The following is a 24,852-nucleotide window of genomic DNA, read 5'->3' on the forward strand; positions in this document are numbered from 1 at the left end:
TTGCTAGAGTTGAGAAATAACTGCTTCTAGTTATATACTTATGCTTGTTTTTTTTTAAATTTGAAAAACACTTTGACTTGCTGTTTTGAAAAGAGCTAAAATGAACACACTTGTTTAAGTTTAAAATATGTACTGTGCTTCTTCAAAATTACCTGACTTTGAAAAGCATTCAAAGTAATTGGATAAAATAAATATTTAATCCTTTGCACTTCAAACTCATGAATTATGTTTTACATATTTATGAACTCCAGTAGTAGGAGAGCTCATCCTAGGCTCAGCTCTCAAGAGGTCTAAACTATGTTTAAAAGGAAAAAAAAAAAGTAAAGTAATTCAGGATGACAAGTGAGTGTCCTACTTTATACTTTCTATTTTTGAGAGGTAGTGATGTGACCCTTGCAGAATGGAACATGTCAGTCTTGGTTAGGTTCAAATCCTGTTCTTCTAGTTTACCATGAAATTAGAGAGCATATTAGGGTAGGGTTAAAACTTCTTAAATGAAATTTTTAATTTATAGTGGAAAAACATTATATCCTAATATGATGCTAACTTTCAAGGTGATGGATTTAGGATGTGTGTCCTGTTTTACTTATTTCTCTTCACTATTTTATTATTCCATTGCTATGAAGCCCAACACAGGGACAGGGGGTTGCTCTGTTTATTCAATGGTGGTCCCTCTCGCCTCTTCTCTTTCAACTCTCCTCTTGCTCTAATTCCTGTTCTCTTTTCCCCTTTTCCAGCATCTTCCCACTCTCCCTCCCTGTGCTCCATCTCTCTGCTTCCTTTAGTCAAATCCAGGAGTGGTGAGTAGGGATGATGGAAGAAAGGATTCTTTCTCCTTCCTCCTCCCCATCACTGTGTCTTGTCACTGCTCAAAGTTACTAGAAATAGTCTGCACTTAGTATAGTCTGCACTTCTTAATTTTTCCTTCCCCCTTACTGGTTATTTACTATTCTTATTTATCATTACTTTCGTTTTATTTCTTTCTTTATTTATTTGGTGCTGGGGATTGAACCCTGGGCTATGTGCATGCTAATCAGGCACTCTACCACGGAACTACACTCCTACCCACCAATTTAATATTTTTAAGTTGTAGAATATTATGTACATACAGGAAAATACTGCCATGAACTCTTCAACTGGCTGAGCTTTGGATTCTGCCCCCTTCCCTCTGATGACCCTGCCCTGAAAAATGTCACAATGAGTTCATTATAATTACTATACAGATTATGTTATTCTTTTAGAGTTCTAGTTAATTCCTTTTCAAATCTACTTGATCTTTTTGGTTTTAAAATCTTCTATTCCTTGCTCACATTCTAAATAAACTAAGCTAAACTTAAACTAGACTTTGCAGCTGGGTACACTAGCACATGCCAGTATTCCTAGCAACATGGGAGACTGAAGTAGGAGGATCAGCCTCAGTAATTTATTGAGGCCCTATGCAACTTAGTGAGACCATCTCAAAATAAAATATGAAAATGGCTTGGGATATGGTTCAGTGGTTAAGTGCCCCTAGGTTCAATCCCCAGTACTCACTACCCCAAAAAAAGAAATAGTGAGGCCCTGTCTCAGAACAAAATATGAAAAGGGTTGGGGATAGAGCTGAGTGGTAGAGCAGCCATCCAGTACTAAAAAAAAAAAAAAAAAAAAAAAGAACCCTAAACTCTGCTGTTTTTACATTTTATACCTAATAATTTCAATACTCAGTCTGGAGCAGTCTGGTTCTGCTTTCTTTAGCTTCTGCTGAGTCACTCACGGCACAGCACATTGTATGCTAGCTCTTTGGTGTGAGCTCTTGTTCTTTGGGATTTTACCCATGGAAATTCTTTGAGGCTAGTATAGAAGTGGCACTGCCCCAGAGAGGATTTGTGCTCACCCCTGCAGATGTCCTGCAAGCACTTCAACTTTGAATTAAATGCAAACAAAGATGTTGTGTCCGCTGAAAAACTAAAAAATAAATATTAAAATTTCTCGAAAGTCTTCTTGAGGCCCCTCCTAGGCTACAAGTTTATTTCTAATTCCCTTTCACTGAAGGTATATCTTCTGTGGTCCCAACTTCATAGGGAATTGCCTTTTGGACTCCCCAGAGTTTCTCTGTCGCCCTCACAGTCATCAAAACTAAATCTGAAAATTACAAGGATGGAAGAGTTACCCTTCAGTCCAAAGCCAGTTTGGGTAATCATTTGTGTCCTTGGATTCTCATTTTATTTTTGGTTGTTTTATTTTTTTAAAAAAATAAACCATTATTGAAAAATACAGAGAAGTGTAAAATCCCAAATATATGTGAAAGTTGGATGAATTTTTCACAAACTGGACACATCTATGTAATCAGCACTAGATCAAGAGAAGGAATATTCCCAGTCCCCATAAGCCACCTTCAGTCTCCTTTGCACACTGACTTCATCAACAGTGCTTGTATTCTAACTTCAAACAACAGAGATACATGTTATCTGTTTTGGTATTTTAAAAAATGTCAAGCATGCTCACTTTTAATTTTTTAATCTGCGCATATTGTATCTGTTTTGTTAGCTCAGTGATGCTTTTAAAATGATAGAGTTTTCTTATATTTAACCTAGCATTTTTAGTGATCATTGAATGAATCTAATTTTCCTTACTGGTGGGTCTCTGACTTTTTCATTGTTTAATTCAATCAACTCTTTTTAGTCCTCTTGCTGTGTGTCACTTTTTTTTTTTTTCTTAGAAAGGCACTTTTCCCTGGCTTCTGTGATGCCACACTTCCAGATTTTCTTTTCTTTCTTTCTCTCTCTCTCTCTCATTAAACAATTATTCAGCATAATTATTTGAATAAATGATGATCTCCCACTTTTTTTATAAAATTCTTGAAAATAAAATTTTTATCTTAATCCTTTTTATAGTGCTCATTTCAGGGTTGACTGAACACATGCTCATGCCAGAACTGGATACCGAAATCACCAAGATATTTAAGGTCCCCATTGTCCTGGATTTTAAATTTGTTAGGGCACATTGTAGTTGTTTGAAAAATGTTAGCTAAACAAATGAATTATCCAATGAAGAGTGGCAGAAGGAAAGAAGAGGGGAACTGTCAGCCACGATAGAAAACGTACATTTAGAGGAGTTAACAGTGAAAAGAGCCCGAGGGAGAGTTATAATTAGCTGCCTGCAGAACGTTCTAGAATCAAATCTGGGTTCAGAGTGTCCACAGTCCAAGATGAGACTGAGTTGGCTTCACCAGAGTAGAAACACCAAGAGACAGGAGGCTGAGCAGCCCAGCTCTGAATGATCCCGAGTCTCCAGCCGTTTGCACAGCTCGCTGCATGTCCACACTTGTTTAAGAGCACTGACACCTAATGTAAGATGAGCACCAAGTTTCATCATCCTTCTCCAAGCTTCTTCCTCCAAGGACAGAGACCTGCTGTCTCTGTCTGCATTTCAAACCCCTCTTTTATTCTTACTTCTTCAAACATTTATACTTTGTCTTTCCACGCACCTGTCTCTTCATTGTTTTTTGCCTGAGATTGTCTGATTTGCCTCTCTTCTCTGTTTTCCTATTTTAAAAAATATATTTATATGTGTGTGTGTGTATTACTACCCCAGCCCTGTTTCCCTATTGATATTCTTCTCATATTTTCTCCTCCTATCAGTTCTGTGCTTTCATTCATTTAGTTAACTCCTTAATTGTTAGTGTTGATAAATTCAATACTTAGCATTTTTATTTTTTACATTCTTATTCAGTGATGATGTCCAACTTTATTTTTTAAACAAAAAAAACTTTGTTGTTGAGTTTCAAATCTGTCTTCAAATCCAATCTTTCTCCTTTAGTCAGTCACCTATCAGTAGCTTATGAGTCCTGAATGTATTGGTTGACTTCCAGTGTGCTGTGTGAGGTCAGAGAAGCTCACAGCACACGATCCTGATCCTTCTTAGCAGCAAGTACTAGGTAGGTGTGTGTGTGTGTGTGTGTGTGTGTGTGTGTGTGTTTCTAAATAGCACTGGCAATTGACAAAAGCTAACATTTGCATCATCTGCACTCTTCTTCCCTGAAAGCCACCACATTGAACTTGAAAAATAAACATCAGTGGCTTTAAAAATTACTTTGCTTATGTCAAAATCTCAGAGAAATTTAATTTTCTTTGTGTTTGTTTTGATACACAATGTTTTCCTTTTCAAAAGAAACACAAGAGGAACACCATGGTTATTAAAGTTATTTTTTTGCTGTTTATAGTGTACAATGAAAAACAAAATCTATTTAAATGAAAAAGTAAATTATAAGCTTTTTCTAAATGAGCTCTATTTTAAGTTCAGTACCCTAAATCTGGTATTTATTCACCATAAATGTGAAATTACAGAGAAAGAATAAAGAAATTAACCCTAGGCTCTAAAATTGCTAAAGGTAAATGGACTTTCCTAACTCATTAGTATATCCACTAAACCAACATTTAACTCTTAGCTTTCAACAAATTGACTATTACTAAAAATGCTATAAAGATAAATTGGAAGTCTGTCAACTAAAATTTCATAGATACCTCCAGAAGTTTTGCAGTAATTGTTAGAAAAAGGATGAAGAAACAAGTCTCTGGTAAATAAGTAAATTAAAGTTGGCTAAGTGGTCATATGGTTAGTTGAATCTTGGCAAACTGACCTATGTTAAAAGATAAACAGGCACATTAAAATTTTAGAGTTATTTGAGCAAACAGCAGTTCACAAATCAAGCATCACCACACCACAGGCAATTTGGGCTCCACCAGGGGATTATGAGAAGAAAAAGTTTATAAGTTACTCCCAGAAATAGAAGAAGAAACTGCTTGATTGGTTAAAATGGAAAGTTCCTAGTCAGAGGATAGCTGGTGGTTTTTGATTGCTTAAGGTACTCGAGGTTGGGTTTCAGTTTGCTTATGTAGGAACCCAGAACACTGGAGCTATCTCAACCTAAAGGCTTCTCAATTATTTTTTCAACTAGACTAGGCATACAGAAGAAGGCCATGCTATTTGTCTTTGCTAAACCACCTTGGATTGCAGAAGTAAATGAGATTGGGTGACTTGACCAGAGAGAATTTACTGTGGCCAAGGTATGTGCTGACAGCTCCGTGGCAGGGGAGATTGGGTACATGGAAGTCAAGGTGAGAATTCCAGTGGGCTCACAGACCCACCAAGAGCCAAGGTGGGGCTGCATCAGGTAGCAGACAGCCAGGGGCCATGAGGCGGTAAAAGGCCAACTCACCATTAACAACAGATTCAGTCCTTAAGGGCAAAAGTCAGCAGGCAAGCTTGCAACCAACAAGACCAGATGACAGAGGAGAGTTCACAGATAGCAGCCCCACCTGAGGATCTCACCTTCACTGCAACATGGAGTGGTTGAGAAAGCTGCACACTCCCTGGCCATATGCCCACATGCTGCCTTGAGGACAAAAAGGGGAACCTGTGTACCATTTGAGACATCAAAAGTCTTTATCAGAAAGAGGTTGAATACCACCTAAAAGGAATAGTTCAACTATCAGAGTGTACTAAGACCTAAGAGAGGTTAGCTGAAACCCAGAAGGAGCAGCTCATCAGGAATTTCAAGGCGTAGACCAGCCAGATCTGATGCTGGATCTTCATGCATGGGAATGGCCATTGCCCCTTCAAATCTGACTGCCCCCCCCAACTATTAATATAAGCTCATTTTCCAGCTGAGACCCCTGGCCTCTGGTCCTCCTTGTCCTAAGGATGTTAAACTGGTCTCTGGGAGTGGGATACTGGCCCAGCATCATTCTTAGAGGCAACCAAACCAAAGGAGGATGTATCCTTCACAGATTACACCCCAACATTGGCCCTCTGGGGTTCAAAACTCCTGCTAGATCTCCCTAGTTCTTACCATGGCCTTCTGCAACCAGGATCAGCTTGAGGAGCAGAGATGGGGGAAGGGATTGCTAGGCAGTGGTTCTTTCCCCTGTGGGGTTTGGTGGTGGGCAAAAGTAGCAAGCCCCCCATCCCTGTGAACTGTGGCAGTGACACAGCTGGGGGACATGGGAATGGGGGAGGGCTCCTGGGATGTGAAAGGTCTCACTTGCTTGCCAAGGTCTTGGTTTTTAACTTTGCTCTTTTGTAGGATTTTTGAAGAAAATAAATAAAATTCACCCAAAAAAAGAAAGAAAGAAAAGAAAGAGAAAGAGAAAGGAAGAAGAAGAAGAAAGAAAGAGGAAGAGGTTAGGTATTTACATCTGTCCCCAGTTACAAACCACAATGTTTGGTCTTAGGAAGGCAGATTAATCACAAAGTAAAAAAAATTTATTTTCCTGATTTCCCTTCCTATCCCATGTTGTAGCATGGGTTAACAATTTGAGATCTTCTTGTGTTTATTGTTCACTTGCTCTACATAATTTACTTTTTACCTTCTAAATCTGTCCAAGACAAAATGATGTTAAATCATTCCCTTATGTTGCATTTTTAATCAATTTATCCTTGTAAGATTGATAATTCTTATTTTATCCCCTTAAGTGTTATTTTTTATAACAGCTTCATCATCATCATCATCATCATCATCATCATCATCATCATCATCGCTATGCCCTTAAGTTAACCACTAATATAAAATAACCACTCTTGTAAAAATTGCTTTGTGCCTAAGATTCTACTTTTTTAGTATATTGCCATTCTTAACTTTCAGTTAAAATGTTCACTTTGTGTTTAAAATGTTCTGTGACCTTTTGTTTACTCATGTTTCTTGTCAACAGTATGTGGATTCTTTTGTCTGATTTAATCCTAAAGAATTAGCTGTTTTTCACTCTCCCCATGTTCACTTAAAAGCAATATGGTGTTTTTGTTTTCCAGTCCATTCTGGAACTTTGTTGATATAATCTTGGATTTCTATACTGAGTCAATATTTCTAAAGTATGATCATGCCTTATTTTTTAGAGCATTTCCTTTCAAAATGTTTTCTTATTTTACATTTTTATAGTTCACGTTTCTTCTTATATTTCATATCTTCATTTTGTAGCTAAAGAGTATTTATAATTATCTAGACATCTAAATTTAAGTGATTTCAAATCTAACTGCCAATTTTTTTATAAGAAAGCTAACATTCCTGTTTCTCCAATTTTGAATTAAATAAGAGTTTTATTTATCTTAGAGGGTTTTTTTTTTTTTGAGTAGGTTGCATGGATGGTATGGTAAGTACTGAAGACTTCATAAGATAACAATTTCTTTTTGCCTTTACATAAAATTAACAACCCATGTGCAAATAGAATCATTTGCTTTCAATTCTTCTCCCTTAAAATCTATTGGTCAATTTCTTATAGCTTTTCAGGCTTCAAAGAAACCTAAAGACAAACTGATTTTGAGTGGGGGGCAGTCAAGAAATGTTTTGACTGGATGCTTTTGAGCTGTCTCCATAGTTTTAAACACGTAATCTTGCCTCACCAACCCTTCCTACTATTCAGTAATCAGTACTCAGTACTTCAGGTACCTGCCCCTATTCTCAGCTCAAGCATATGATAGAATTTAACTTTGATTATCATAGATTTAAAGCTTGAGTCTTCACTTTTTGTCCTCTTGTCCCTTTCATTCTGTGACCTTTGCTTCTGCAGAATGGGAAAATGTCTCAAATTCATCATAAAAATTGCTGATTTAACATTTGGTGATGTCAGATTTGCTCTTCACATTCTCCAGTGGAGATCTAAATTCTGATACTGCATTTTTACTTCCTTGGGAAAATAGTTTTATTTATCTCACCATCTCTGTCTGTTGAATGTGCATCTCTGGTCCTGTTTCACAGAGTCCATATGTTTTTGCATCTTATTGAACACAGCGCATATTTTTTAAGGGTTGATTCTGCCTCACCAAGAAAATCTCTGCTACTGGCATGGTCTGAATTTTCATAGTAATTTTCATGAGATGAGTCCCCTACCAACACAGAAGTATCCAAGTATGGAATTTATCAGTTGAAGGTTACACAGAGCATCTCCCTCCACCTTCCCCATGTACCTGGATGCTCCCAGACTCCCTCTTTCTTCTCTAGACCTAAGATAGATGTTCCTAAGTCTATTAGTGGTATGGCTGCACTGGGACACAGTGGAATCTCTTACATCTTCACTTGTTGAATATGAACTCATTATTAAAAATCTGAGGTAGGCTGCAAACGCAATGTTCAAAAACAATTAATACCACCCTGTGAATACATTGCTCCTAGTGCTCTAAGAAGGTCATATCTGGGCTGAGGTTGTAGCTCAGTGGTAGAGTACTTGCCTAGCATGTGTGAGACACTGGGTTTGACTGTCAACACCGAATAAAAATAAATAAATAAAAAACAATGGTATTGTGTCCCTTTACAACTAAAAAAAATACTTAAAAAATTTTTTTTAAATAGAAGGCGATATCTTTCTATGGATTTCCCCTTTGCTCCTTGTAATACAGAATATTGAGACTTGTCACTCCTGGATTTTTGGATATGAAAATAGTGATAGGTGGAGTTTGCTACATAATTTGTGAGACTCAGTACAAAATGAAAATGTGGGATCCCTTCTTCAAAATGCTAGAAATGGAAGTAAATGTTAAAAGTACTAAAATAAGCATTAGCCTTTCTTCTGCAATCTCTTTCTGGAATTGTCATGCTGTTTGTTATTTGCTATTTAGTGTCACACACATTCGGGCACAGGTATATTTGCCAGGCAAGTATAGACTCCCACCCTGCCACCCTCTGCCACACCAATTCATCTTGTGCTGGCTAGAGATGGGGAACACAATCTCCACTTCCTGAATGTCTGGCTTCCGGACTCACAGAATGGGCAACTGACAAAGGATTGCAGCCTGTCCAGAGCGGCTTAGCCCCTGAATTGGGAGTAGGCAAGAGGCTCATTCTAGCCACACGGTGCCGTCAGCAATGGACAGGGTAGCTCCTTCTATATCTCACCCTGTATACCACTGGATAGCATACCCAACTCTTAGACTTGTGCCCAAGCCCCTGATGGGTGAAAACTGGCAGTGGTCACCAGGCAGGAGAGGAAAAAGAGAGGCTGAGTAGAATCTGGTGCATCAAAGAAGAGGAGCTGGAAGTCAAAAAGTTGCCCAGAAGGCAACAAAGCAGGATCCAGAGAAACAAGAGCAGCAAGGCCATGGTATATGCGCCGCTCCTTGCCCCCAAAGACTTCACAGGAAGGAAAAACTACTGAGATTTCAAGATGTTGCCCACAGAGCTTGAGACCTCAAGCATGGGGATCCTGGACAGCTGCACCTTGTATAGCTGCAATGGTCACATGAAATGGAGTTAGTCCACCTGGGAAAAGTGGACCTATATTATGCTGCCTCCCATAGGTGAGACTCATATATGGGACTCACATCCCTTTTCTGACTTCTCCATCTGAGTAGAGCTGATCTGAGGTGGGGGAGGGGGTCTCTCCCTCCTTTCATGTTTGCATCCTTGAAGGGACAGCTGTTCTAAATTCATGGTGGAAGTGTTACAGCTGTTTACCAGTGACGAGTCCTTGCTTCCCCTTGCTGAAATATAACACCAGAGAAGCACACAGAGGCAAGTGTAGAGTGGAAAGTAGAAGTTTTATTAAAGGATAGCAGAAAGGACTTCTCCTCGGAGGAAGAAGGGGACCCAAAAGGCAGAATTCATGGAAAGGGGAGGTCTTCCCTTTTTTATAGCTAAGGTCTTCTTTCAGCTTTTCCACATTCATGTCTTTTGTTTCCCTTTATCTTGCAGTGACCAAATGCAGGTAGGAAGGCCCAAAAGGTGGGAGACAGGTTGGCTAGAGGAGTAATCTGGCAGGAAGGGCCTGGGGCTGCTTTTGATTAGCATTTCCCTGTTTGCTGGGAGCTGCTTCCTTAACATTTCCTTAGGATGGGCTGAGGGCCTTGGGGACATTAACATTTCAATTTCCCCAAGTGCTGCTCTAGTTTTGGGGACTCCATTCTCTGTAATGGCCTCCATTTTATTTATCTTACTTGATTTTAGACCTGATTTACCTAACTACCCTAACTACCTATCTTTAAATCTGGCTTCAGAAGCATTCTCAACCCAGCCTCAGTTGCACTGGAATTAAGGGGAAATGGTTTTCATCCTCTTTGAAGTGGTTTACAGATCTACTTATCTTGAAGAGCCATTCTGAGCTTTTGTATTTTTCTGTGCTAACAAAGATATTTTACTAAGTTAAGCAAAAGCACACAGGGATGCTTTGCTTGATGGCATTTTCACTCACAATGCCACTTAGAATTTAAGAGGCAAAGATGGAGCTGAAGTTGTGGCTTGGTGGTAGAGTACTTGCCTACCATGCAGGAAGCCCTGGGTTTGATCAAGAGAGAGAGAGAAAAAAAAGTGGGGGAGGCGGTGTGACCTCTCCTTGGAAACCCAAACTCAAAAAATGTGAAAAAAAAATGCAGAATAGTATCTTAAATACAAAAGCCAAAGCCAGATGTGTGTGTTGGGGGGGGGGGGGAAGAGCAGGAAGTGGGCGGGGATCCACCATAATTTAAGCTTCTCAAGAGGCTGAAAAATGTGGATCACAAGTTCAAGGTCAGCTTCAGCAACTTAGAGAGAACCTGTCTCAAAATAAAAAATAAAAAAAGACTGGGAGTGTGGTTCAGTGGTAGAGCGTCCCTGGGCTCAATCCCCAGTACCACAAAATAAAATAAAAGCCAATGCAATTTTCATTACCAGTAATTCTTGTTCTATGGCTTCATTGCTTCAGGGAAAACACAAGCAAAGCTGAGAACAAAGAAGGCTTTTCTTAGCTTTGGCTTTCAAAATAGACTTGAGAAAATAGAAAAAAAAAAAAAAAGCACAGTAGAAACAATAATCTGGAAAGCAGTGCTCTCATTTGCAAAAGCCAAGCTAGTTGAGAAAGAAAAAAGTGGGAAAGAAAATAAGAAAAAAAGATTTGGGCTCTATGAAGCTAAGAAACTGAAGTTTAAGGACTAAGGACTCAAGGATCTCAGCTTATATCACCCCAAAATATGCCACTGTGGCATTAAGGATTATTCTGAGCTAAAGTCAGCTGCGAATCCACAGAGGTAGGAAGAGTTCTCTCTCCTGTTCTTGTCAGCCTAAAAGCAGGCACAAATTTCCCTATCTCTTTATCCCATGCCAGGAAGAGCACAGCAAATCATCCCATCCGTGGGGACAGAGTTGGCTTAGATGAGTCTGCATAAACAGCCCTTACGAAACCAACCCTCCTTTTCCATTAGATTCTGTACATATTGCCTAGTCACTTCTCCACAACAATCACACTGTTCTTTGTTTAAATAATTCATAAGCTCCTCAGGCTAACTGCATCTTTGAGTTCTCCTTCTTTCACATAAATATTAACAAAAATTATGTCTCTTTTTTTTCTATTAAATCTGTCTTTCTCTAGTTTAATTCACAGACCCCCCAGGTGCTTAACCTAAAGGGACAGAAAATAAGTTACTTATCTATAAAAGTCTGTACCTATACAGTGATAATAAGGGGAAATAAAACATTTTCCCTGGAGAGAAGAAAAGGAGAGCCAAATCATTTAGCTACAAATATGGGGTCTTATCCATGAATCTTTCCATTCAGAGGTGAATCTCAGAGGATGAGGAATAGTGACTGTAGAGAAAAAGGCCTGGAGCAAAATAAATATTTCCAAGAAATATGTTAATCATGCATACATCCATCTAGTATTTCCAAACTTTTGCAAGATTATAATGCAGACCCTGAACTACATGCCTAAATATTTAAGATATCAATCAAGTTTCATTCTCTACTTACAATTATACCATAATAATGCCCTGGAAGGTAAGGTTCAAATTTTGAATTCCTAGTCTACATGTGGCATTGAGGAGTTCAAGAAAGAAATCCCTGTATGTCTCAGGGGAGATAGAAAGTTTGTGTTAAGAGCAACTGAGTCTGGGAGATACCAGTAGGGAAACAAAGAATGTCAAGCTAAGAGTGGAGTCAGAGTTCCCTCATCACTGGCATGAACCTTGCTGACATTACTGACCATAAGGTGCTCCTGCCTCACACACTGTAATGTCACAAGATGCAACAAGACCAGAGTCTAACCCTTAAGCCAAAGGAAGCTGCAGAGAAAGGACATGCACCAGAGCCCTTTCCTGAGGTCAGCAGTACAAAAACTGTCCTATGAATCTATATGGCATTGGGTGATATAGATACAGAAGGAAAAACCCTTAAGAGTCAACGTGGTATAGAGTCTGAATTCTGAATTATTTGAATGTAGACTTGAATATTTACCTGTAAGACAATATAAATTTGAAATCAGAAATGATTGATCAAAATCAAATTATTTGTATTTTTTTTCTTTTATCATCAGTAGAAATAAGGGATTAAAAAGATAGAATTCAGTCAGGGAATAATAAGGCAAATCAAATTTCTGCCCATCAGCTACAGAAACCAAAGAATGGGGGTTAAAAGGAAGTCACAAAAAAAAGGCAGAATCCAAGCGCCCTCAAACATCACAGCAAAGCAAGGGGAGGACTTGGGTTCTCTCACAGGGCAAGTCATGTGCAGAAAGAGGAAGTACAAAGCTATTTTGCCCAAATTTCAAAGAACAGGGAGGACTCAGGGGATTCTGAGTCACTCTAAAAAGAGCACTTACAGCTGACAGGAGCATTCCTTGTGCTGTATTCCCAGGAATCTGAATGCAATCATTAGTGATTTGCTCTCTCTCTCTCTCTCTCACTATCCTACCAGAAACTCATCTCTGTGTCTCAAAGTTATGGTGACTCCTTCCTTGTGGCACTCTGATGTAGGTCTTCTGTGAAATTCCACAGCACGGCCATTCTTGATCCTCTTCCTATAGAATACACCTGTTACATTTGAACACCCCTCATTCTTTCATTGCTAGATAACCACCTGAACTCCCATCTGGTTTCTCTGATTATGGCTTTGCTCTCTTCTTTCTTTGTCTCCATAAACTATGGTATACTTCTTCTTAAAAGTCAAATTTGCCTACTCCATTATTCATGTTTTTAAAAATGCATGTAGAAAAAGACCTCAAAAACCTGTGCATGACCATGTTCTCTAAATTTGGCCCTGTGTGTAATAAGGAAGGCATCTTGACTTTATGCCTGGTTCTTGGCACAAAGTTAAAATCTTCGGAAGTTTCTGAGTGATAAAGGGGGAGAGGAGCATCTTTTATTCTAATGGAGCCACTCTTTGGGGGCTTCTAGATAGCTTTCAGAGATGGACTGGTCTTCAGAAAGACTAGGCCTTGATTACAAGCTTGGGACTTTCAGCCTTACCTCCCAAGCTTAGGAAGGAGAGAGGGGCTACAAATTGAAACAGTTGACTTGTGGCCAGTGATCAACGATGCCCAGATGGTGGAACTTCCATAAAAAAAAATTTTGAAACCCTTAAACAATAGTGTTTGAAAGCTTCTGGTTGCTAGATGGGTGACATGCCCCAAATCCAAAGGGACATAACCTGCGTTCCCAGACCCTTCTAGATTGTGCACTCCACATTTGCCTGTTCATTTATGTCCTTTATTATAATCTGTGAAAGTAAGTGTAGTGTTTTTCTTGAGTTGTTAGTCATTGTAGCAAATTATTGAAACCAGAAGGCTGACTCATCTTAGAACTGGTGTCAGAAGTGAGGGTAGTCTTACGAGACTGAGCCCTTAAATCTGTGGAATCTGATGCTAATTTTAGGTAATGTTAGAATTATGGTGTCAGGGAGTTGAAGAAGTAGTATTAGAAAAGACACAATGTCTTTGGTGTCCAGAGGCAAAAAAAAAAAAAAAAAAAATCCCTCAGGCCCTAAATAAACTTTACACAGTTACTTCTCATTACATGTTTTATAAACTGCACTGAAACATCAGTTCCTTACTAGAACATGACTTGCATTCCCCATGTTCATGTGATTGCTCTCCCACCCCTGCCAGCCCCACCACAAACACAGCTGATTTCTTTAAGGGCAAGTTTAAAACCTACTTGTGGTGAAAAGCCTTCCCAGATCCTCATCAGAATTTATTTCTCTCTTATTTTATATACTGTAGTTTCAATCATGTCACGTTCAGAGTCTGCTCAGATTAGACAAGAAATGCACAAAGAATTCCCCCTCTCCCCAATTTTTTTTAAATGGTACAAGGAACATTCTACAAAATACTTGACCAGCACTTTTCAAAATTATCAGGGTCATCATGTCAAGGTCATTCAAAACAAGGAAATTCTGGGAAACTCTTACAGCCAAAACAAATCTCAGGAGACACGATGAATGACTGTAATGTGGTTTCCTGGATGGGAGCCTGGAACAGGAAAAGGTTATTAGGTTAAAACTAAATAAGTCTGAATAAAGTGCAGGAAAACAAACAAATAAAACCCATCATGGTATTTCCTATGGATAGAACAAATAAACAGGAAAAAGAGGCTGTTAATGAATAATCTGAAAACTTCTAGATTATTCATATACAAATTTCCCTACATTTTGCTCATTTATTTATTTATTTGGTACTGGGGACTAAACTCAGAGGCACTCGACCACTGAGCCACATCCCCAGCCCTATTTTGTATTTTATTTAGAGACAGAGTCTCACTGAGCTGCTTAGCACCTTGCTTTTGCTGAGCCTGGTTTTGAACTCTCGATTCTCCTGCCTCAGCCTCCAGAGCCGCTGGGATTTTTTAAAAATATATTTAAAAAAAATAAAACAGCATGTCTTTTATTTTGTAAGAATTATTTTCTCCTAAATTAGTAAAATAATGTATGTGAGTAAATAATAATGTTATGAAATTAGGTTTCTGTAGATTATCTTTTTTAAAAAAGTATCTAATTTTTGCACATTCCTTTGTAATATACAATTATGCTTTTATTAACATTAATATACCAAATGGAAATTTTTTGTGTACACAATCATGATTTTTCCTATTTTTCAAAAGGAAGCCAAAATTTACAGTTTTTATATTTCATACAATCTAAAAGACATCATTATTTCACATATTAAAGTAAAAATTTTGTCAATTGCAAGATGATATTGATTGGATAAAATGTCCCAATTTCACAGATATTAAAATGTGAAAACATTGGCTTATCTATTGAGTCAATGAAATATGGCAGTTAGTTCTTATGATAGAAGAGTTTTTATTATATTGTATATTATATTCCAATTTAGCTGATAAGTCAAATTTATAGTAAAATATTACTTTTATAGAAAAATAATTCAAGTAGTTTATAGAAGTGAAATTTCTTATTAATACACTAAGGGGACACAAAGCCCTTCAAGTGTTAAAGTAAATGGGCAAATGGCCCCAAATACTGATTAATAGAAAATAGAAATGCTCTCCCTACATATTGTCCCACAGTAGAATAAGTTTTAAAATACCTTATGATTGTGATTATTATGTTGAAATAGCTTTAAGTATGTTACTTTGCATTCGATGATATAAATTCTCAAAATTCCTATTGAATTCAAGTCAGATTAATTTTTTTAAGGTAAAAAAAATTTTTTTTTTTAAAAAAATTATGGGCTGTTATCTTAAATTTAAGATAACTTTATGTATATGACCTCAAACACATTTCTCATTTTTTAAAAAAGGCCATTTTTAAAGACATGCTTTTAGATGACTTTTTAAAAATATTGATTACATCAATAGATGAGAAAAACTGACGTTAACTTTGTCCTTCTTTAGCCTTAAGGATAATTGTGTTTTATTTATAAATATATTCTGGAATGTCAACATATTCTATAATTTAGAAATAATTAGGTATCATTCATGTTGGTCTCTGAGAAAACGAGTTGCTACAAGTTCCACTGGTAAGATCCCCTTGAAAACAAAAGCGCTTTGGGTGGAGGTTACTTCACAGGTTAATGAGCCTGAGTTTCACAGTCAGTTTTCCTCTTGTAACTTAAGGGGAAAATAAAATCTGATGGTCCAAATTCCATTGTTTTTTATAATATCTGTAAAATAACTAAAATGTCATGTCCCCAATGATTGAATCAGTTGCAGCAGCAAGAGCTGATAATCTATCTCATTACTGTACAAATAAAAATCCCTGAAGGACTATGTTTAGACTTCTAGGAATATTAATAAATCACACTTAAAGTTCCATTAAAGGAGCTTTAATAAATAGGTTCATATCAATCTTTAGGTTGGTCTCAAAAGTGGAAGGTGCTTTGCCCTACACATTTAGTACTTAAAATATTTGTTTCCAGCTTTCCAAATTGCACCAATAAAGTATGTTCTAGGAATGGGCCTGTGGCCAGATGGGTTCAGAATGTCCTAATGAAAAAAAGCAAAGAGCCAGGCATAGGGATGGGCCTCAGAAGCCCCAGCACCCTCAAGTGGATTTGTTTGCAGAAAGAACGTTTGTTGCTGAGAGCCATTAGCCAAGTAGGTATGACAATTTCCTTGCCAGCGTACCCCATGTTGCTTAGAGGAAGGACTCTCCATTGTGGAAATGGGCTTGTCTTAGACTCAGGTCATTTGCAGTGATATTGCATGTATGCTTGAGTAAGGTGACTTTGCTCAAGGACCAAGGCGGATCCAGGTTTAGGGCGGATCAGGTTTTTAGGGAGTATCCCGCTCCTTGGGTTTAGGGAGGTTCCAGGTTTAAGGTGTACCCTGCCAGGAATAGGGCGTATCCTGCTGATTTGGAGCCTGGTGGAATACGTGGATTTTGCACAGAACGTGGATTTCCCCGGAACGTGTGTAGAGTGCCGGTGTGAGTTCAAGAATAAAGAGTTGCTGTTTGAATCTACAAGGTGTGAGTGGCTCGTGATTTTGTGCCCAGCCAGACTGCGGCAGTTTGTGGTCTTAGTGACCAGTGTAGACAGGGCTAGATCTACCCTACAATCCAGTTCTGATCTTTGATAGGAAGGGATTTTTTTTTTTTTTTTTTTTTGTGGGAAGGTTGAGGGGAGTGGTACTGGGGATTAAACTTAGGAATTGGGCAAATCAGACCCAATGTAGATATTGTAGACATTGTAGATATTACTGTGACTCAGGGGTACTCAACCACTGAGCCACATTCCCAGCCCTATTTTGTAGTTTAAAAAGAGACAGGGTCTCACTGAGTTGCCTAGCACCTCACTTTTGTTGAGGATGGCTTTGAACTATAGATTCTCTTGCCTCAGCTTCCAAGCTGCTGGGATTACAGGCTTGTGCCACCTTGCTGGCTCAGAAAGGAATTTTTAAAATGCCCCTCATAAGGACTATGATAGTCAATCTCTTGTGGAGCGTCATCCAAAGGTTTTCTGAGTCTGATGGATTTACAAAGACATTTGGTTGCATGGGTAATACTGCTAATGGTAGCATTCTTTGGAATTACACACGCCAAACAAATTACTGGTTATAAAAAAAAAAAAAAATGGCTTTGAGGAAGGCCTTGACTGTCTGCCTCACAAGTTCCTGCAGTCTGAATGCCCATGAACACAGAACCATGGATTCTTCCAATGGCTGAGATCTCTGTGCTTGTCTTGGATGGAAATATTTTGTTGGGTCTCTGCCAACTCCCTTTGAGAGCTTCCTCTGAAACAGGTATTATATTTCACAGGATTGGTTTTGAGGATCACAAATGTTAATTTGCAGGACACCCAGCTTTCTGATTGGCACATAACAGATATCTAACACATGAGCTGGGTGTATTACTTGTCCATCAGGAGAAATAAACTTTTAATAAGGGAGTCTCCACCTGTATTAGGGAGGCAGGTGCCATGCTGGGCCATGAAGTGAAGTGGGACTGAGGTCACAGTCCATTCCTCAGAGGCACCTGTGGAGGAAGCCATGCCTTTGGCTGTAGGCTACATTGCCTCAACTTCTACTTCCTTCTTGGGCCCCAGTGATTCTGTGACCTTGGACATACAACTTACATTCTCTTTTCTTTATTGTGCTCATTAATAGAGAAACCATCTAGTTTTCTTCTAATCTGGGATACCTGAGAGTAAAGGGGGCACTGTAACACTTACTCTGGGATGACAGGTATAAACCAGGCAGATACTGGTAGAAATTGGGCAAATCAGACCCAGTGGCCCCTGGACCCATCCATTCTATGGTGACCAGTGCTATAGATATTGATGATGCTTCATGTCTGAATCAAACCTGCTCCTTCAGTTTTCCCTTGGCATTTGCATAGAGCATATGAGCTATCATCTAATACTGCATGGAAAAATGCATTTCTCTTTGAGTGCTGTTATCCCCAACTGTGACTACAGTGGCTCTTCCTGCTTTGTTTTTCACTTATGGTTCCTGTGGGGATTAACAGCATACACTATAGACCTAGGGAACAGGGAATTCAGCATTGCCTTCCCACCTATGTATATACCTCAACCAGCATTCCCAAAGATGGGCACAGGCCTTGGATCTCAATAGAGGTGTGGAGACCCCTGGAGGTCTGCGCAGTTACCATGGGAGAAAGTTGTGACTCATTCTGCAAGCCAAGCCAGGAGACCCAGGGTTCTCAACAAACAACCGTGAGTTACTTAATAGCTGGTGTTTATAAATGTCTGGAGTGTCCATTTAACCTTCTATCTTTTTATACAAAAGTTCCAAAGAGGTCCACAATCTGCCAAGTTTATCTAGGCAAAGAGCAGAGAAGCTGGTGTTTACCCTCCAAATGTGTTGGACTTCAACCACCTCCTCCTCCTTCTTGGCTACCATTTCTCAATGTATGCATATGAGCTATGCACGACAATTTTAGGTTATAGACAAGATTTTTTGGTAAATAATTGTTTTATATTCACTTTAACTTGCATAGAAGAAGACCACAACTGACACACAAGACCTGCAACATTGTAGATATTACTGTTTAGGATTGAAAGTATCTATTTAGGAAATGGTCAACTTTGTGAAAATAGTAGAGTAATAAGTGGACACAGGCCTCCTGAATAGTGCTGTTTGGTGTTCAAGGCCTCAGTTTGGCTTTTAGTACCATGGCTGTGTGGATCCAGCTACGGTGTAGTAGGCAGGTGCTTCTGGATCTGTGGTTTGGGTAGCTCTGTGTTCTGCTGCATGTAAGCTGTGCCACTTAGTCCAGCATGATTTTTCCTAAACTCAGAAAACTCTTCATGAAGTGACTGTGTGGCTCAGTCTGAAGTAGACTAAAAGCAAAATGAATCCCAGAACAATAGCTATTATAGTACTATAATTCTACTCAAATTGATCGTGGCTACTGATCTGAATTCTGCCAATTCTATTGTTTATTGAGCCCAGAAAGTTTTCCAATCAATAACTGCATTACTCTGTGAATTGTAAAATGCAAATATTTCCATTATGCAATTTTTAAAAAGTATGCTCTTAATTACCACTTTCCCCATTTGGTCTGAGTTTTGTCTTTCAAGTCTCCTAAAACATATGCACTTTTATAAATAGTAACCAATAGTTAGAATTTGTGTATATTTTCTCTAAGGTGCACAAAATCAAAACTAAGAGCCTATACATCTGTGCTTTTCAAACCAGGGTGTCCATATGGGACATGTGGCCGATCAAGATAACCACCTTGTGTCTTTCTACAGGATCTAACATTACATTATCTAGAAGCGGGAAAGACTTTTGTATTACAATTACTTATGGAATTAGAATGCACAAGTCACATTAGCATTTGTAATAAAAATACAAGATTAGGCCATTTCAATGTCATGATTGAAGAAGTTTGATACATTTTTATTAGTAAAAAGCACTGTGAAAAATAGAAAGCAGTACTCAAATGCAAATGTAGGTCATGATCATTATCAAGTTTCAGCCCTTTTCAGGGAAGTCAATTAGTCTCAGTCCTCAGCCATTTCCTCAAGTCCATCAGGTAGTTGAAATTGTATAGATTGAGAAAGGTGTATTAATAATGACATATGAATTCTCCCAAGGAAAGAGGATTCTTAGAAGTCATCTGGAAAAGTCATTCTAGAACCCAAAGCCTCAGCTCAAAAGGTAGAATTCTGAGCTAATGACAGTCTTGTCAAAGAAGAAATTGTCAAATGGATCTTTACTATCCCCTCAAATCATATCACAAGGAATCCTGCTGTGGACGGCTGGGCCAGATTACTATAACCAGTCTCCTGTGACATTTCTTTTGCTCTGATTTTCTGCTGTTTCTGTATTAGTTTGATAAAATATTTCAAGTGTCCTGCTTCCTGCTGTCTTAGTCTTATTTACTTTAAAGGTATTTTATTGCTTCAGTGAATTGTGCCAATATTCATATAGCTTTTATTTTATAAACAAAACTAATATCTACTTATTTTATTAGCAATATATTAACAGTTTAGAGCAAAGAAATTACGATCCCATTTCCATTTCATACAATTAACCTGTCTTAAATATGCCTTCATACCTCACATTGCCTATTAGTAGATAATGATTTCTAAATTAGATTAATTCTCAAGTTTTCATGGAAATAAATTATTATTGTATTTCAGCTCAAACTAATTACTTGTATCTCTGACCTCATTTCCTGTGGAAGAGATTTCCTAATACAGCTACATCACTTTGAGTCACACCTTGGATCTGTTTAATATACATTTGAAACATAATTTCTGCAGTGCAATAACACTCGTGTGTTATTAGAATAACTACTATTATATAAAATCCATATAGTAACTCATTAACTCCTCATCAGCCCTCTTTGAGACATGAAATATTCCTATCTTACACATGGGTAGATTAGATAACTTGGTTGTGGTCACACAGCTGCCCATGTTCTTTCTATAGTGCCTCTCTCAAGTCTTACTTAATGCTAGTCCACCGAACACATGCTGCTCCACAATGTATATACATATGCTTATATTCTCAGCATGTCACAGAAAAAAACATGCTATATGAAAGCAATGGTCTACTTAAAGTCTTACATTAATAGCTCATTAAAAAGAAAAGCTACTAATCCATCTATAAAGAATCAAAATGATGCATAATAAAATATAACCCTTATCTCTTCTAATCACAATGGTTTGGAAACTGAATTTTATTTTCTTAGAACAGCATTGACATTCTTTCCACAACCATAAAGGAACTCTATTGTCAAATAAAATAAAAGTGAAGCACAAACCCTTTCCCCCAGAGTCATTTTAACTTTAGATTTTCCTTCACTATACTCAGAGATGGCCAATTTGAATCTCTGATTGCCTAAATACTGCTAGTACAGAAATGTGGTATTTTAAGGATTTAGCCTACTGTCCTTCAGTTCTCAGTAGTCACACTGAGATACCTCAGCCTGATCCCCCATCCCTGCCCCGTACTGGGAAGGAACCCAGGGATTTGTGCATGACAGACATCTGCTCTACTGCTGAGCCACATGATCGCTCAGCTTTTGAGATAGGGTCTTTGCTAAGTTGCTGAGGCTGATATTGAACTTAAAATCCTCCTGCCACAGCCTCTGGATTGCAGGAGTATGTATGCCACCATCCCCTGTGTCTAGCACAATCTTTGCAGAGTTCTTTTAATATATTCAGCAGCAAAAATAGAAACTTAGCCCTAACGTATTTCAATTTAGAAGTGAAAATTCAAAGAAAGTAAAAAAAATTCAATTTAAGTAAGATTTATTGTGTACCTATAGTGTGCATGGACCTTTATTAGACACATTGAAATTCAGGCACAAGATAGACACAAGATCCCTGACCTTAGGTACCTTATGATCTAATTAGTATAATACAGATTAGAAACAGTAGACAGACAAGTTACATGTCAACACTTAATTGTTAAAAACAACATTAAAGGGCTGTAATTTAAGTAACCAAAAATGGCATCTAATCCTAAAATTATTTATAAAAGGTATTTGGCGTCAGAATCCACAGCACTTCAAACAAGGTAAGTTCCACTGCAGATCAATACACAAAGATTCAAACACACTGAAACACTTGACAGCACTATGAATGACTTTTGTTATTTTGGATCTTCTGTTTCCTTCTTATTATGGTACGAAGCCTCCGTAATACCAATTTATCAGACAGAAGCATGTCATCTTGTTGTTCTAGATAATCCAGTAAGTTTTCGGTCCATTCAAGTGCAGCTTTATGACTAATAAGTTTTTCTGGGTTCAGTTCTGCTTTTTTAGTTTTACTGGAAGGCTTTTGCTCCACAGGCTTGGCCTGGTCCTCGGCACCTTCACTGTCAGTTAGCACCTGACAGCTTGAGTCATTACTCCGAGAGTCAAACCACTGATTAATATTCTCAATGTCAACATGTTCACAGTCTTCTGTGTTCTGTAAAACTGTTGCCAAGTTAGCTGCTAAAATGGCTCCTTCATCAATGTTCATGACTGAATTTTCTTCATTGCCAGGGAAAAGTTTTTTCCATGCTTTGGTTATGGTACTTGATTTTATCATGTTCCAAGCTCTTGACACTTCATAAATTGCATCCAACACTGTCAAATTCTTCCAAAACATTTTTGGGTCAATACCTTCATCCATGTATTTCTGGAGAAGTCCTGCTCGATAGTATCTTTTTACTGTGGCTAAAACTCCCTGGCTCATTGGTTGAATCAGACTTGTTACATTTGGTGGCAAATATTTCACAATTATTCTGCCATCATCTGAACTCAGCAACTCTTCATTTGGATGTGCTGGGGGAAAATCTAAAAGAAGCACTGCTTTTTCGAGAAGCCCCTTAGATTTCAAATGCTTCTGTACTTGTGGCACAAAATATTTCTCAAACCACTGTCTGAAAACAGACTGTTCTATCCATGCACCTTTTTGACTGAAGTAAGTGACCGGGAGGTTTGAAAGATCAGTTCCTTTGAATGCCCGGGGTTTTTTTGCTTTCCCCACAACACAAAGGTTAAGTTTGTGTAAACCAGTGGCATTTGCACAACACATAATAATGATTCTCTCTCTGCTTGACCTATACTCAGAAGTACTTTGCTCAGAGTCAAGAGCTAATGTCCTTGATGGAAGGCATTTCCAGAACAATCCAGTTTGATCAGCACCATAAATTTGCTCTGGCTGTAGATTCTCTCTCTCAACAAATTCCTGAAAATTACCACAAAATTCACTGGCAGCAGTTTCATCTCCTTTTAATTTTGTTCCTTTCCCAGCAGCCTTTGGAATACCATGGCGCTGCTTAAATCGAGTTAGCCAGCCAGATGATGCATTAAAATCACCTTCCATCCCCAAAGCATCAAAAAAGAACTTGGCTTGTTTTGCACAAATAGTTCCAGACACTGGAATTCCATCTGTTTTCTGTTGGTTAAACCACTCTATCATAACCCTATCAAGTTCCTCATATGTTGATGACTTCATAGATTTACGTTTGGATACCCCACTTATAGGATCTGAATTGTTAGCATAGTTTATAATCCTTTCTTTGTTCTTTTTAATATCACGAACTGTGGATTCACCAATTCCATATACCACAGAAAGTTTTTTGAAAGAGATACCTTCTTCAAGTTTCTTAATGATGTCAAGCTTGTCCTTAATTGTCAACACCACACGCTTACGTTTCCCTAACATTTTAAGTGTCTAATATTTCAGGTGATTACTGGAACAAGATAATTAACAACTTAAATTTGAATACAGAGATTACAATATGGAGCATTAAGATCCCTCCTCTGCCCTGAAGACCTAGAGTAACCACCAATTTTCTGACTAGGTCTACAGGAATCTCTTCACTTTCATTTTAAAACAAAGTTCTTACAACAGGGAAAGCTCCAATTAACCCTACCTTCCTCTTAGTCTGAAGTCTTTTCATGAACTGCAGTCTTACTGGAGGTTAGAAGTTGAACCAAAGCTACACTACAAGGTCTCTAAGACAGTCCTCTTAAACACTTAATAGTTGCCATCATTACAGAGAAGGTTTTTCCCTAAAGCACTAAGACTGAGGTTGCGGTATTTTGGGATATGTGCAAGAAAATAAATGCAATATAGGACTTGCAAACTTGACATACAGGAAAAAACAATGGGAAAACTCATTCCCTCACTGTGTTGTCTTAGTAGGGCAATGGACTATAAGGGATGCTCTTTTCCAGTCAAGGATTGCTATAGGTTACACAGGGGAGTGCTTATGAAAAATCGTAGAAGGTTAAGGCGAGCTGGACATAAGAGGTGCAAATGAGGTGAAAGTGGACAAGCAGAAAACTCTGTACTTTAACTCAACACAAACTTACACCTAATGTAATTTGCTATTGGAAAGGGGAAAGGTGGGCAAGAGGTAATGCCACGTGATTAAAGAAAGCATCAAAAAAACTTCATGGGTAGAAATCAGGACCCAAGGTAGAGGCAGTGGGGTGGAAAGCTCGGTGAAGATGTTACAATAGTCCTGGTGAGAGATGATCCTCCATGGGCCAACAGAAGTTCCTGTGAGGGCTGTATAGGTACTCGCAGCCTCTGAAACCTAAAGGAAAATACCAAAAAACATTTCTCTTTTCAGTATCGGGGTCTGTGGTATTACCCACACCTACCCTGCAACTATGTTGAGAAAATTAACACCTCCTATCAACGTGAGAGCTAAATGCGACAAATAATGCTTTTAGGCATTATCTGGGTTGACCGAGAGGGACCTCAATAGCCTACCTCCTGAAATTAAGAGGTCAGAGGGAAGCCTTGTTAGCCAGGGCCTCTCCCCGCCGCCGCGCGAGCTCCGGAGCGCGGGACGTCTTTCCTCCCGCGGAGGGAGCCCGGATTCTGCCTGGACGCGGGCGACCAGGATGTCACCGCCGCGGCCAGCCAGCCGGTGAGCAGCCGCTTGGCGCAGACGACGCCAGTTCGCCGACTGCGGGCATCGCTCTCCGCCTGCCTGCACGGCGGCCAGCTCGTGCTGAGAGCAAATGGAGTCTCCCGAAGGAGGTTGACACCGGTGGCGCGGCGGCGGCGGCGGCAGCGAAAAGCGAGCGTCGCTGCCGGAGCCGGAAGGCGGGGGATTAGGGAGCACGCGCGCGCCCCCGCAGGAACGTGTGTCGGCGAGAGGTGGGGCCTGGCGGGCGAGCGCGCGCGGCCCGGGGCGGGGACTCGGCGAGCGGGCGGGAGTGGGGGGCGGGACTCGGACGCCGCGCGTTCTCCGGACGCTGCGTGG

General features: G+C 39.0%; 1 protein-coding gene across 1 annotated transcript; it reads right to left on the reverse strand.

Annotated features, from left to right (window-relative positions):
• Nucleotides 1–19,489: 19,489 nt before the first annotated feature.
• On the reverse strand, nt 19,490–24,709 carry Tigd2 (tigger transposable element derived 2). Its single transcript, XM_005337529.5, has 2 exons — nt 24,354–24,709; nt 19,490–24,174 (listed from the first exon to the last, which is right to left on the reverse strand). Exon 2 carries the CDS (start codon nt 23,292–23,294, stop codon nt 21,714–21,716), a length of 1,581 nt encoding a protein of 526 aa, XP_005337586.1. The 5' UTR covers nt 23,295–24,174; nt 24,354–24,709; the 3' UTR covers nt 19,490–21,713.
• Between the last annotated feature and the right edge of the window lie 143 nt (nt 24,710–24,852).

This window comes from Ictidomys tridecemlineatus, chromosome 9, assembly GCF_052094955.1.
Source record: "Ictidomys tridecemlineatus isolate mIctTri1 chromosome 9, mIctTri1.hap1, whole genome shotgun sequence".
Taxonomy (NCBI): domain Eukaryota; kingdom Metazoa; phylum Chordata; class Mammalia; order Rodentia; family Sciuridae; genus Ictidomys; species Ictidomys tridecemlineatus.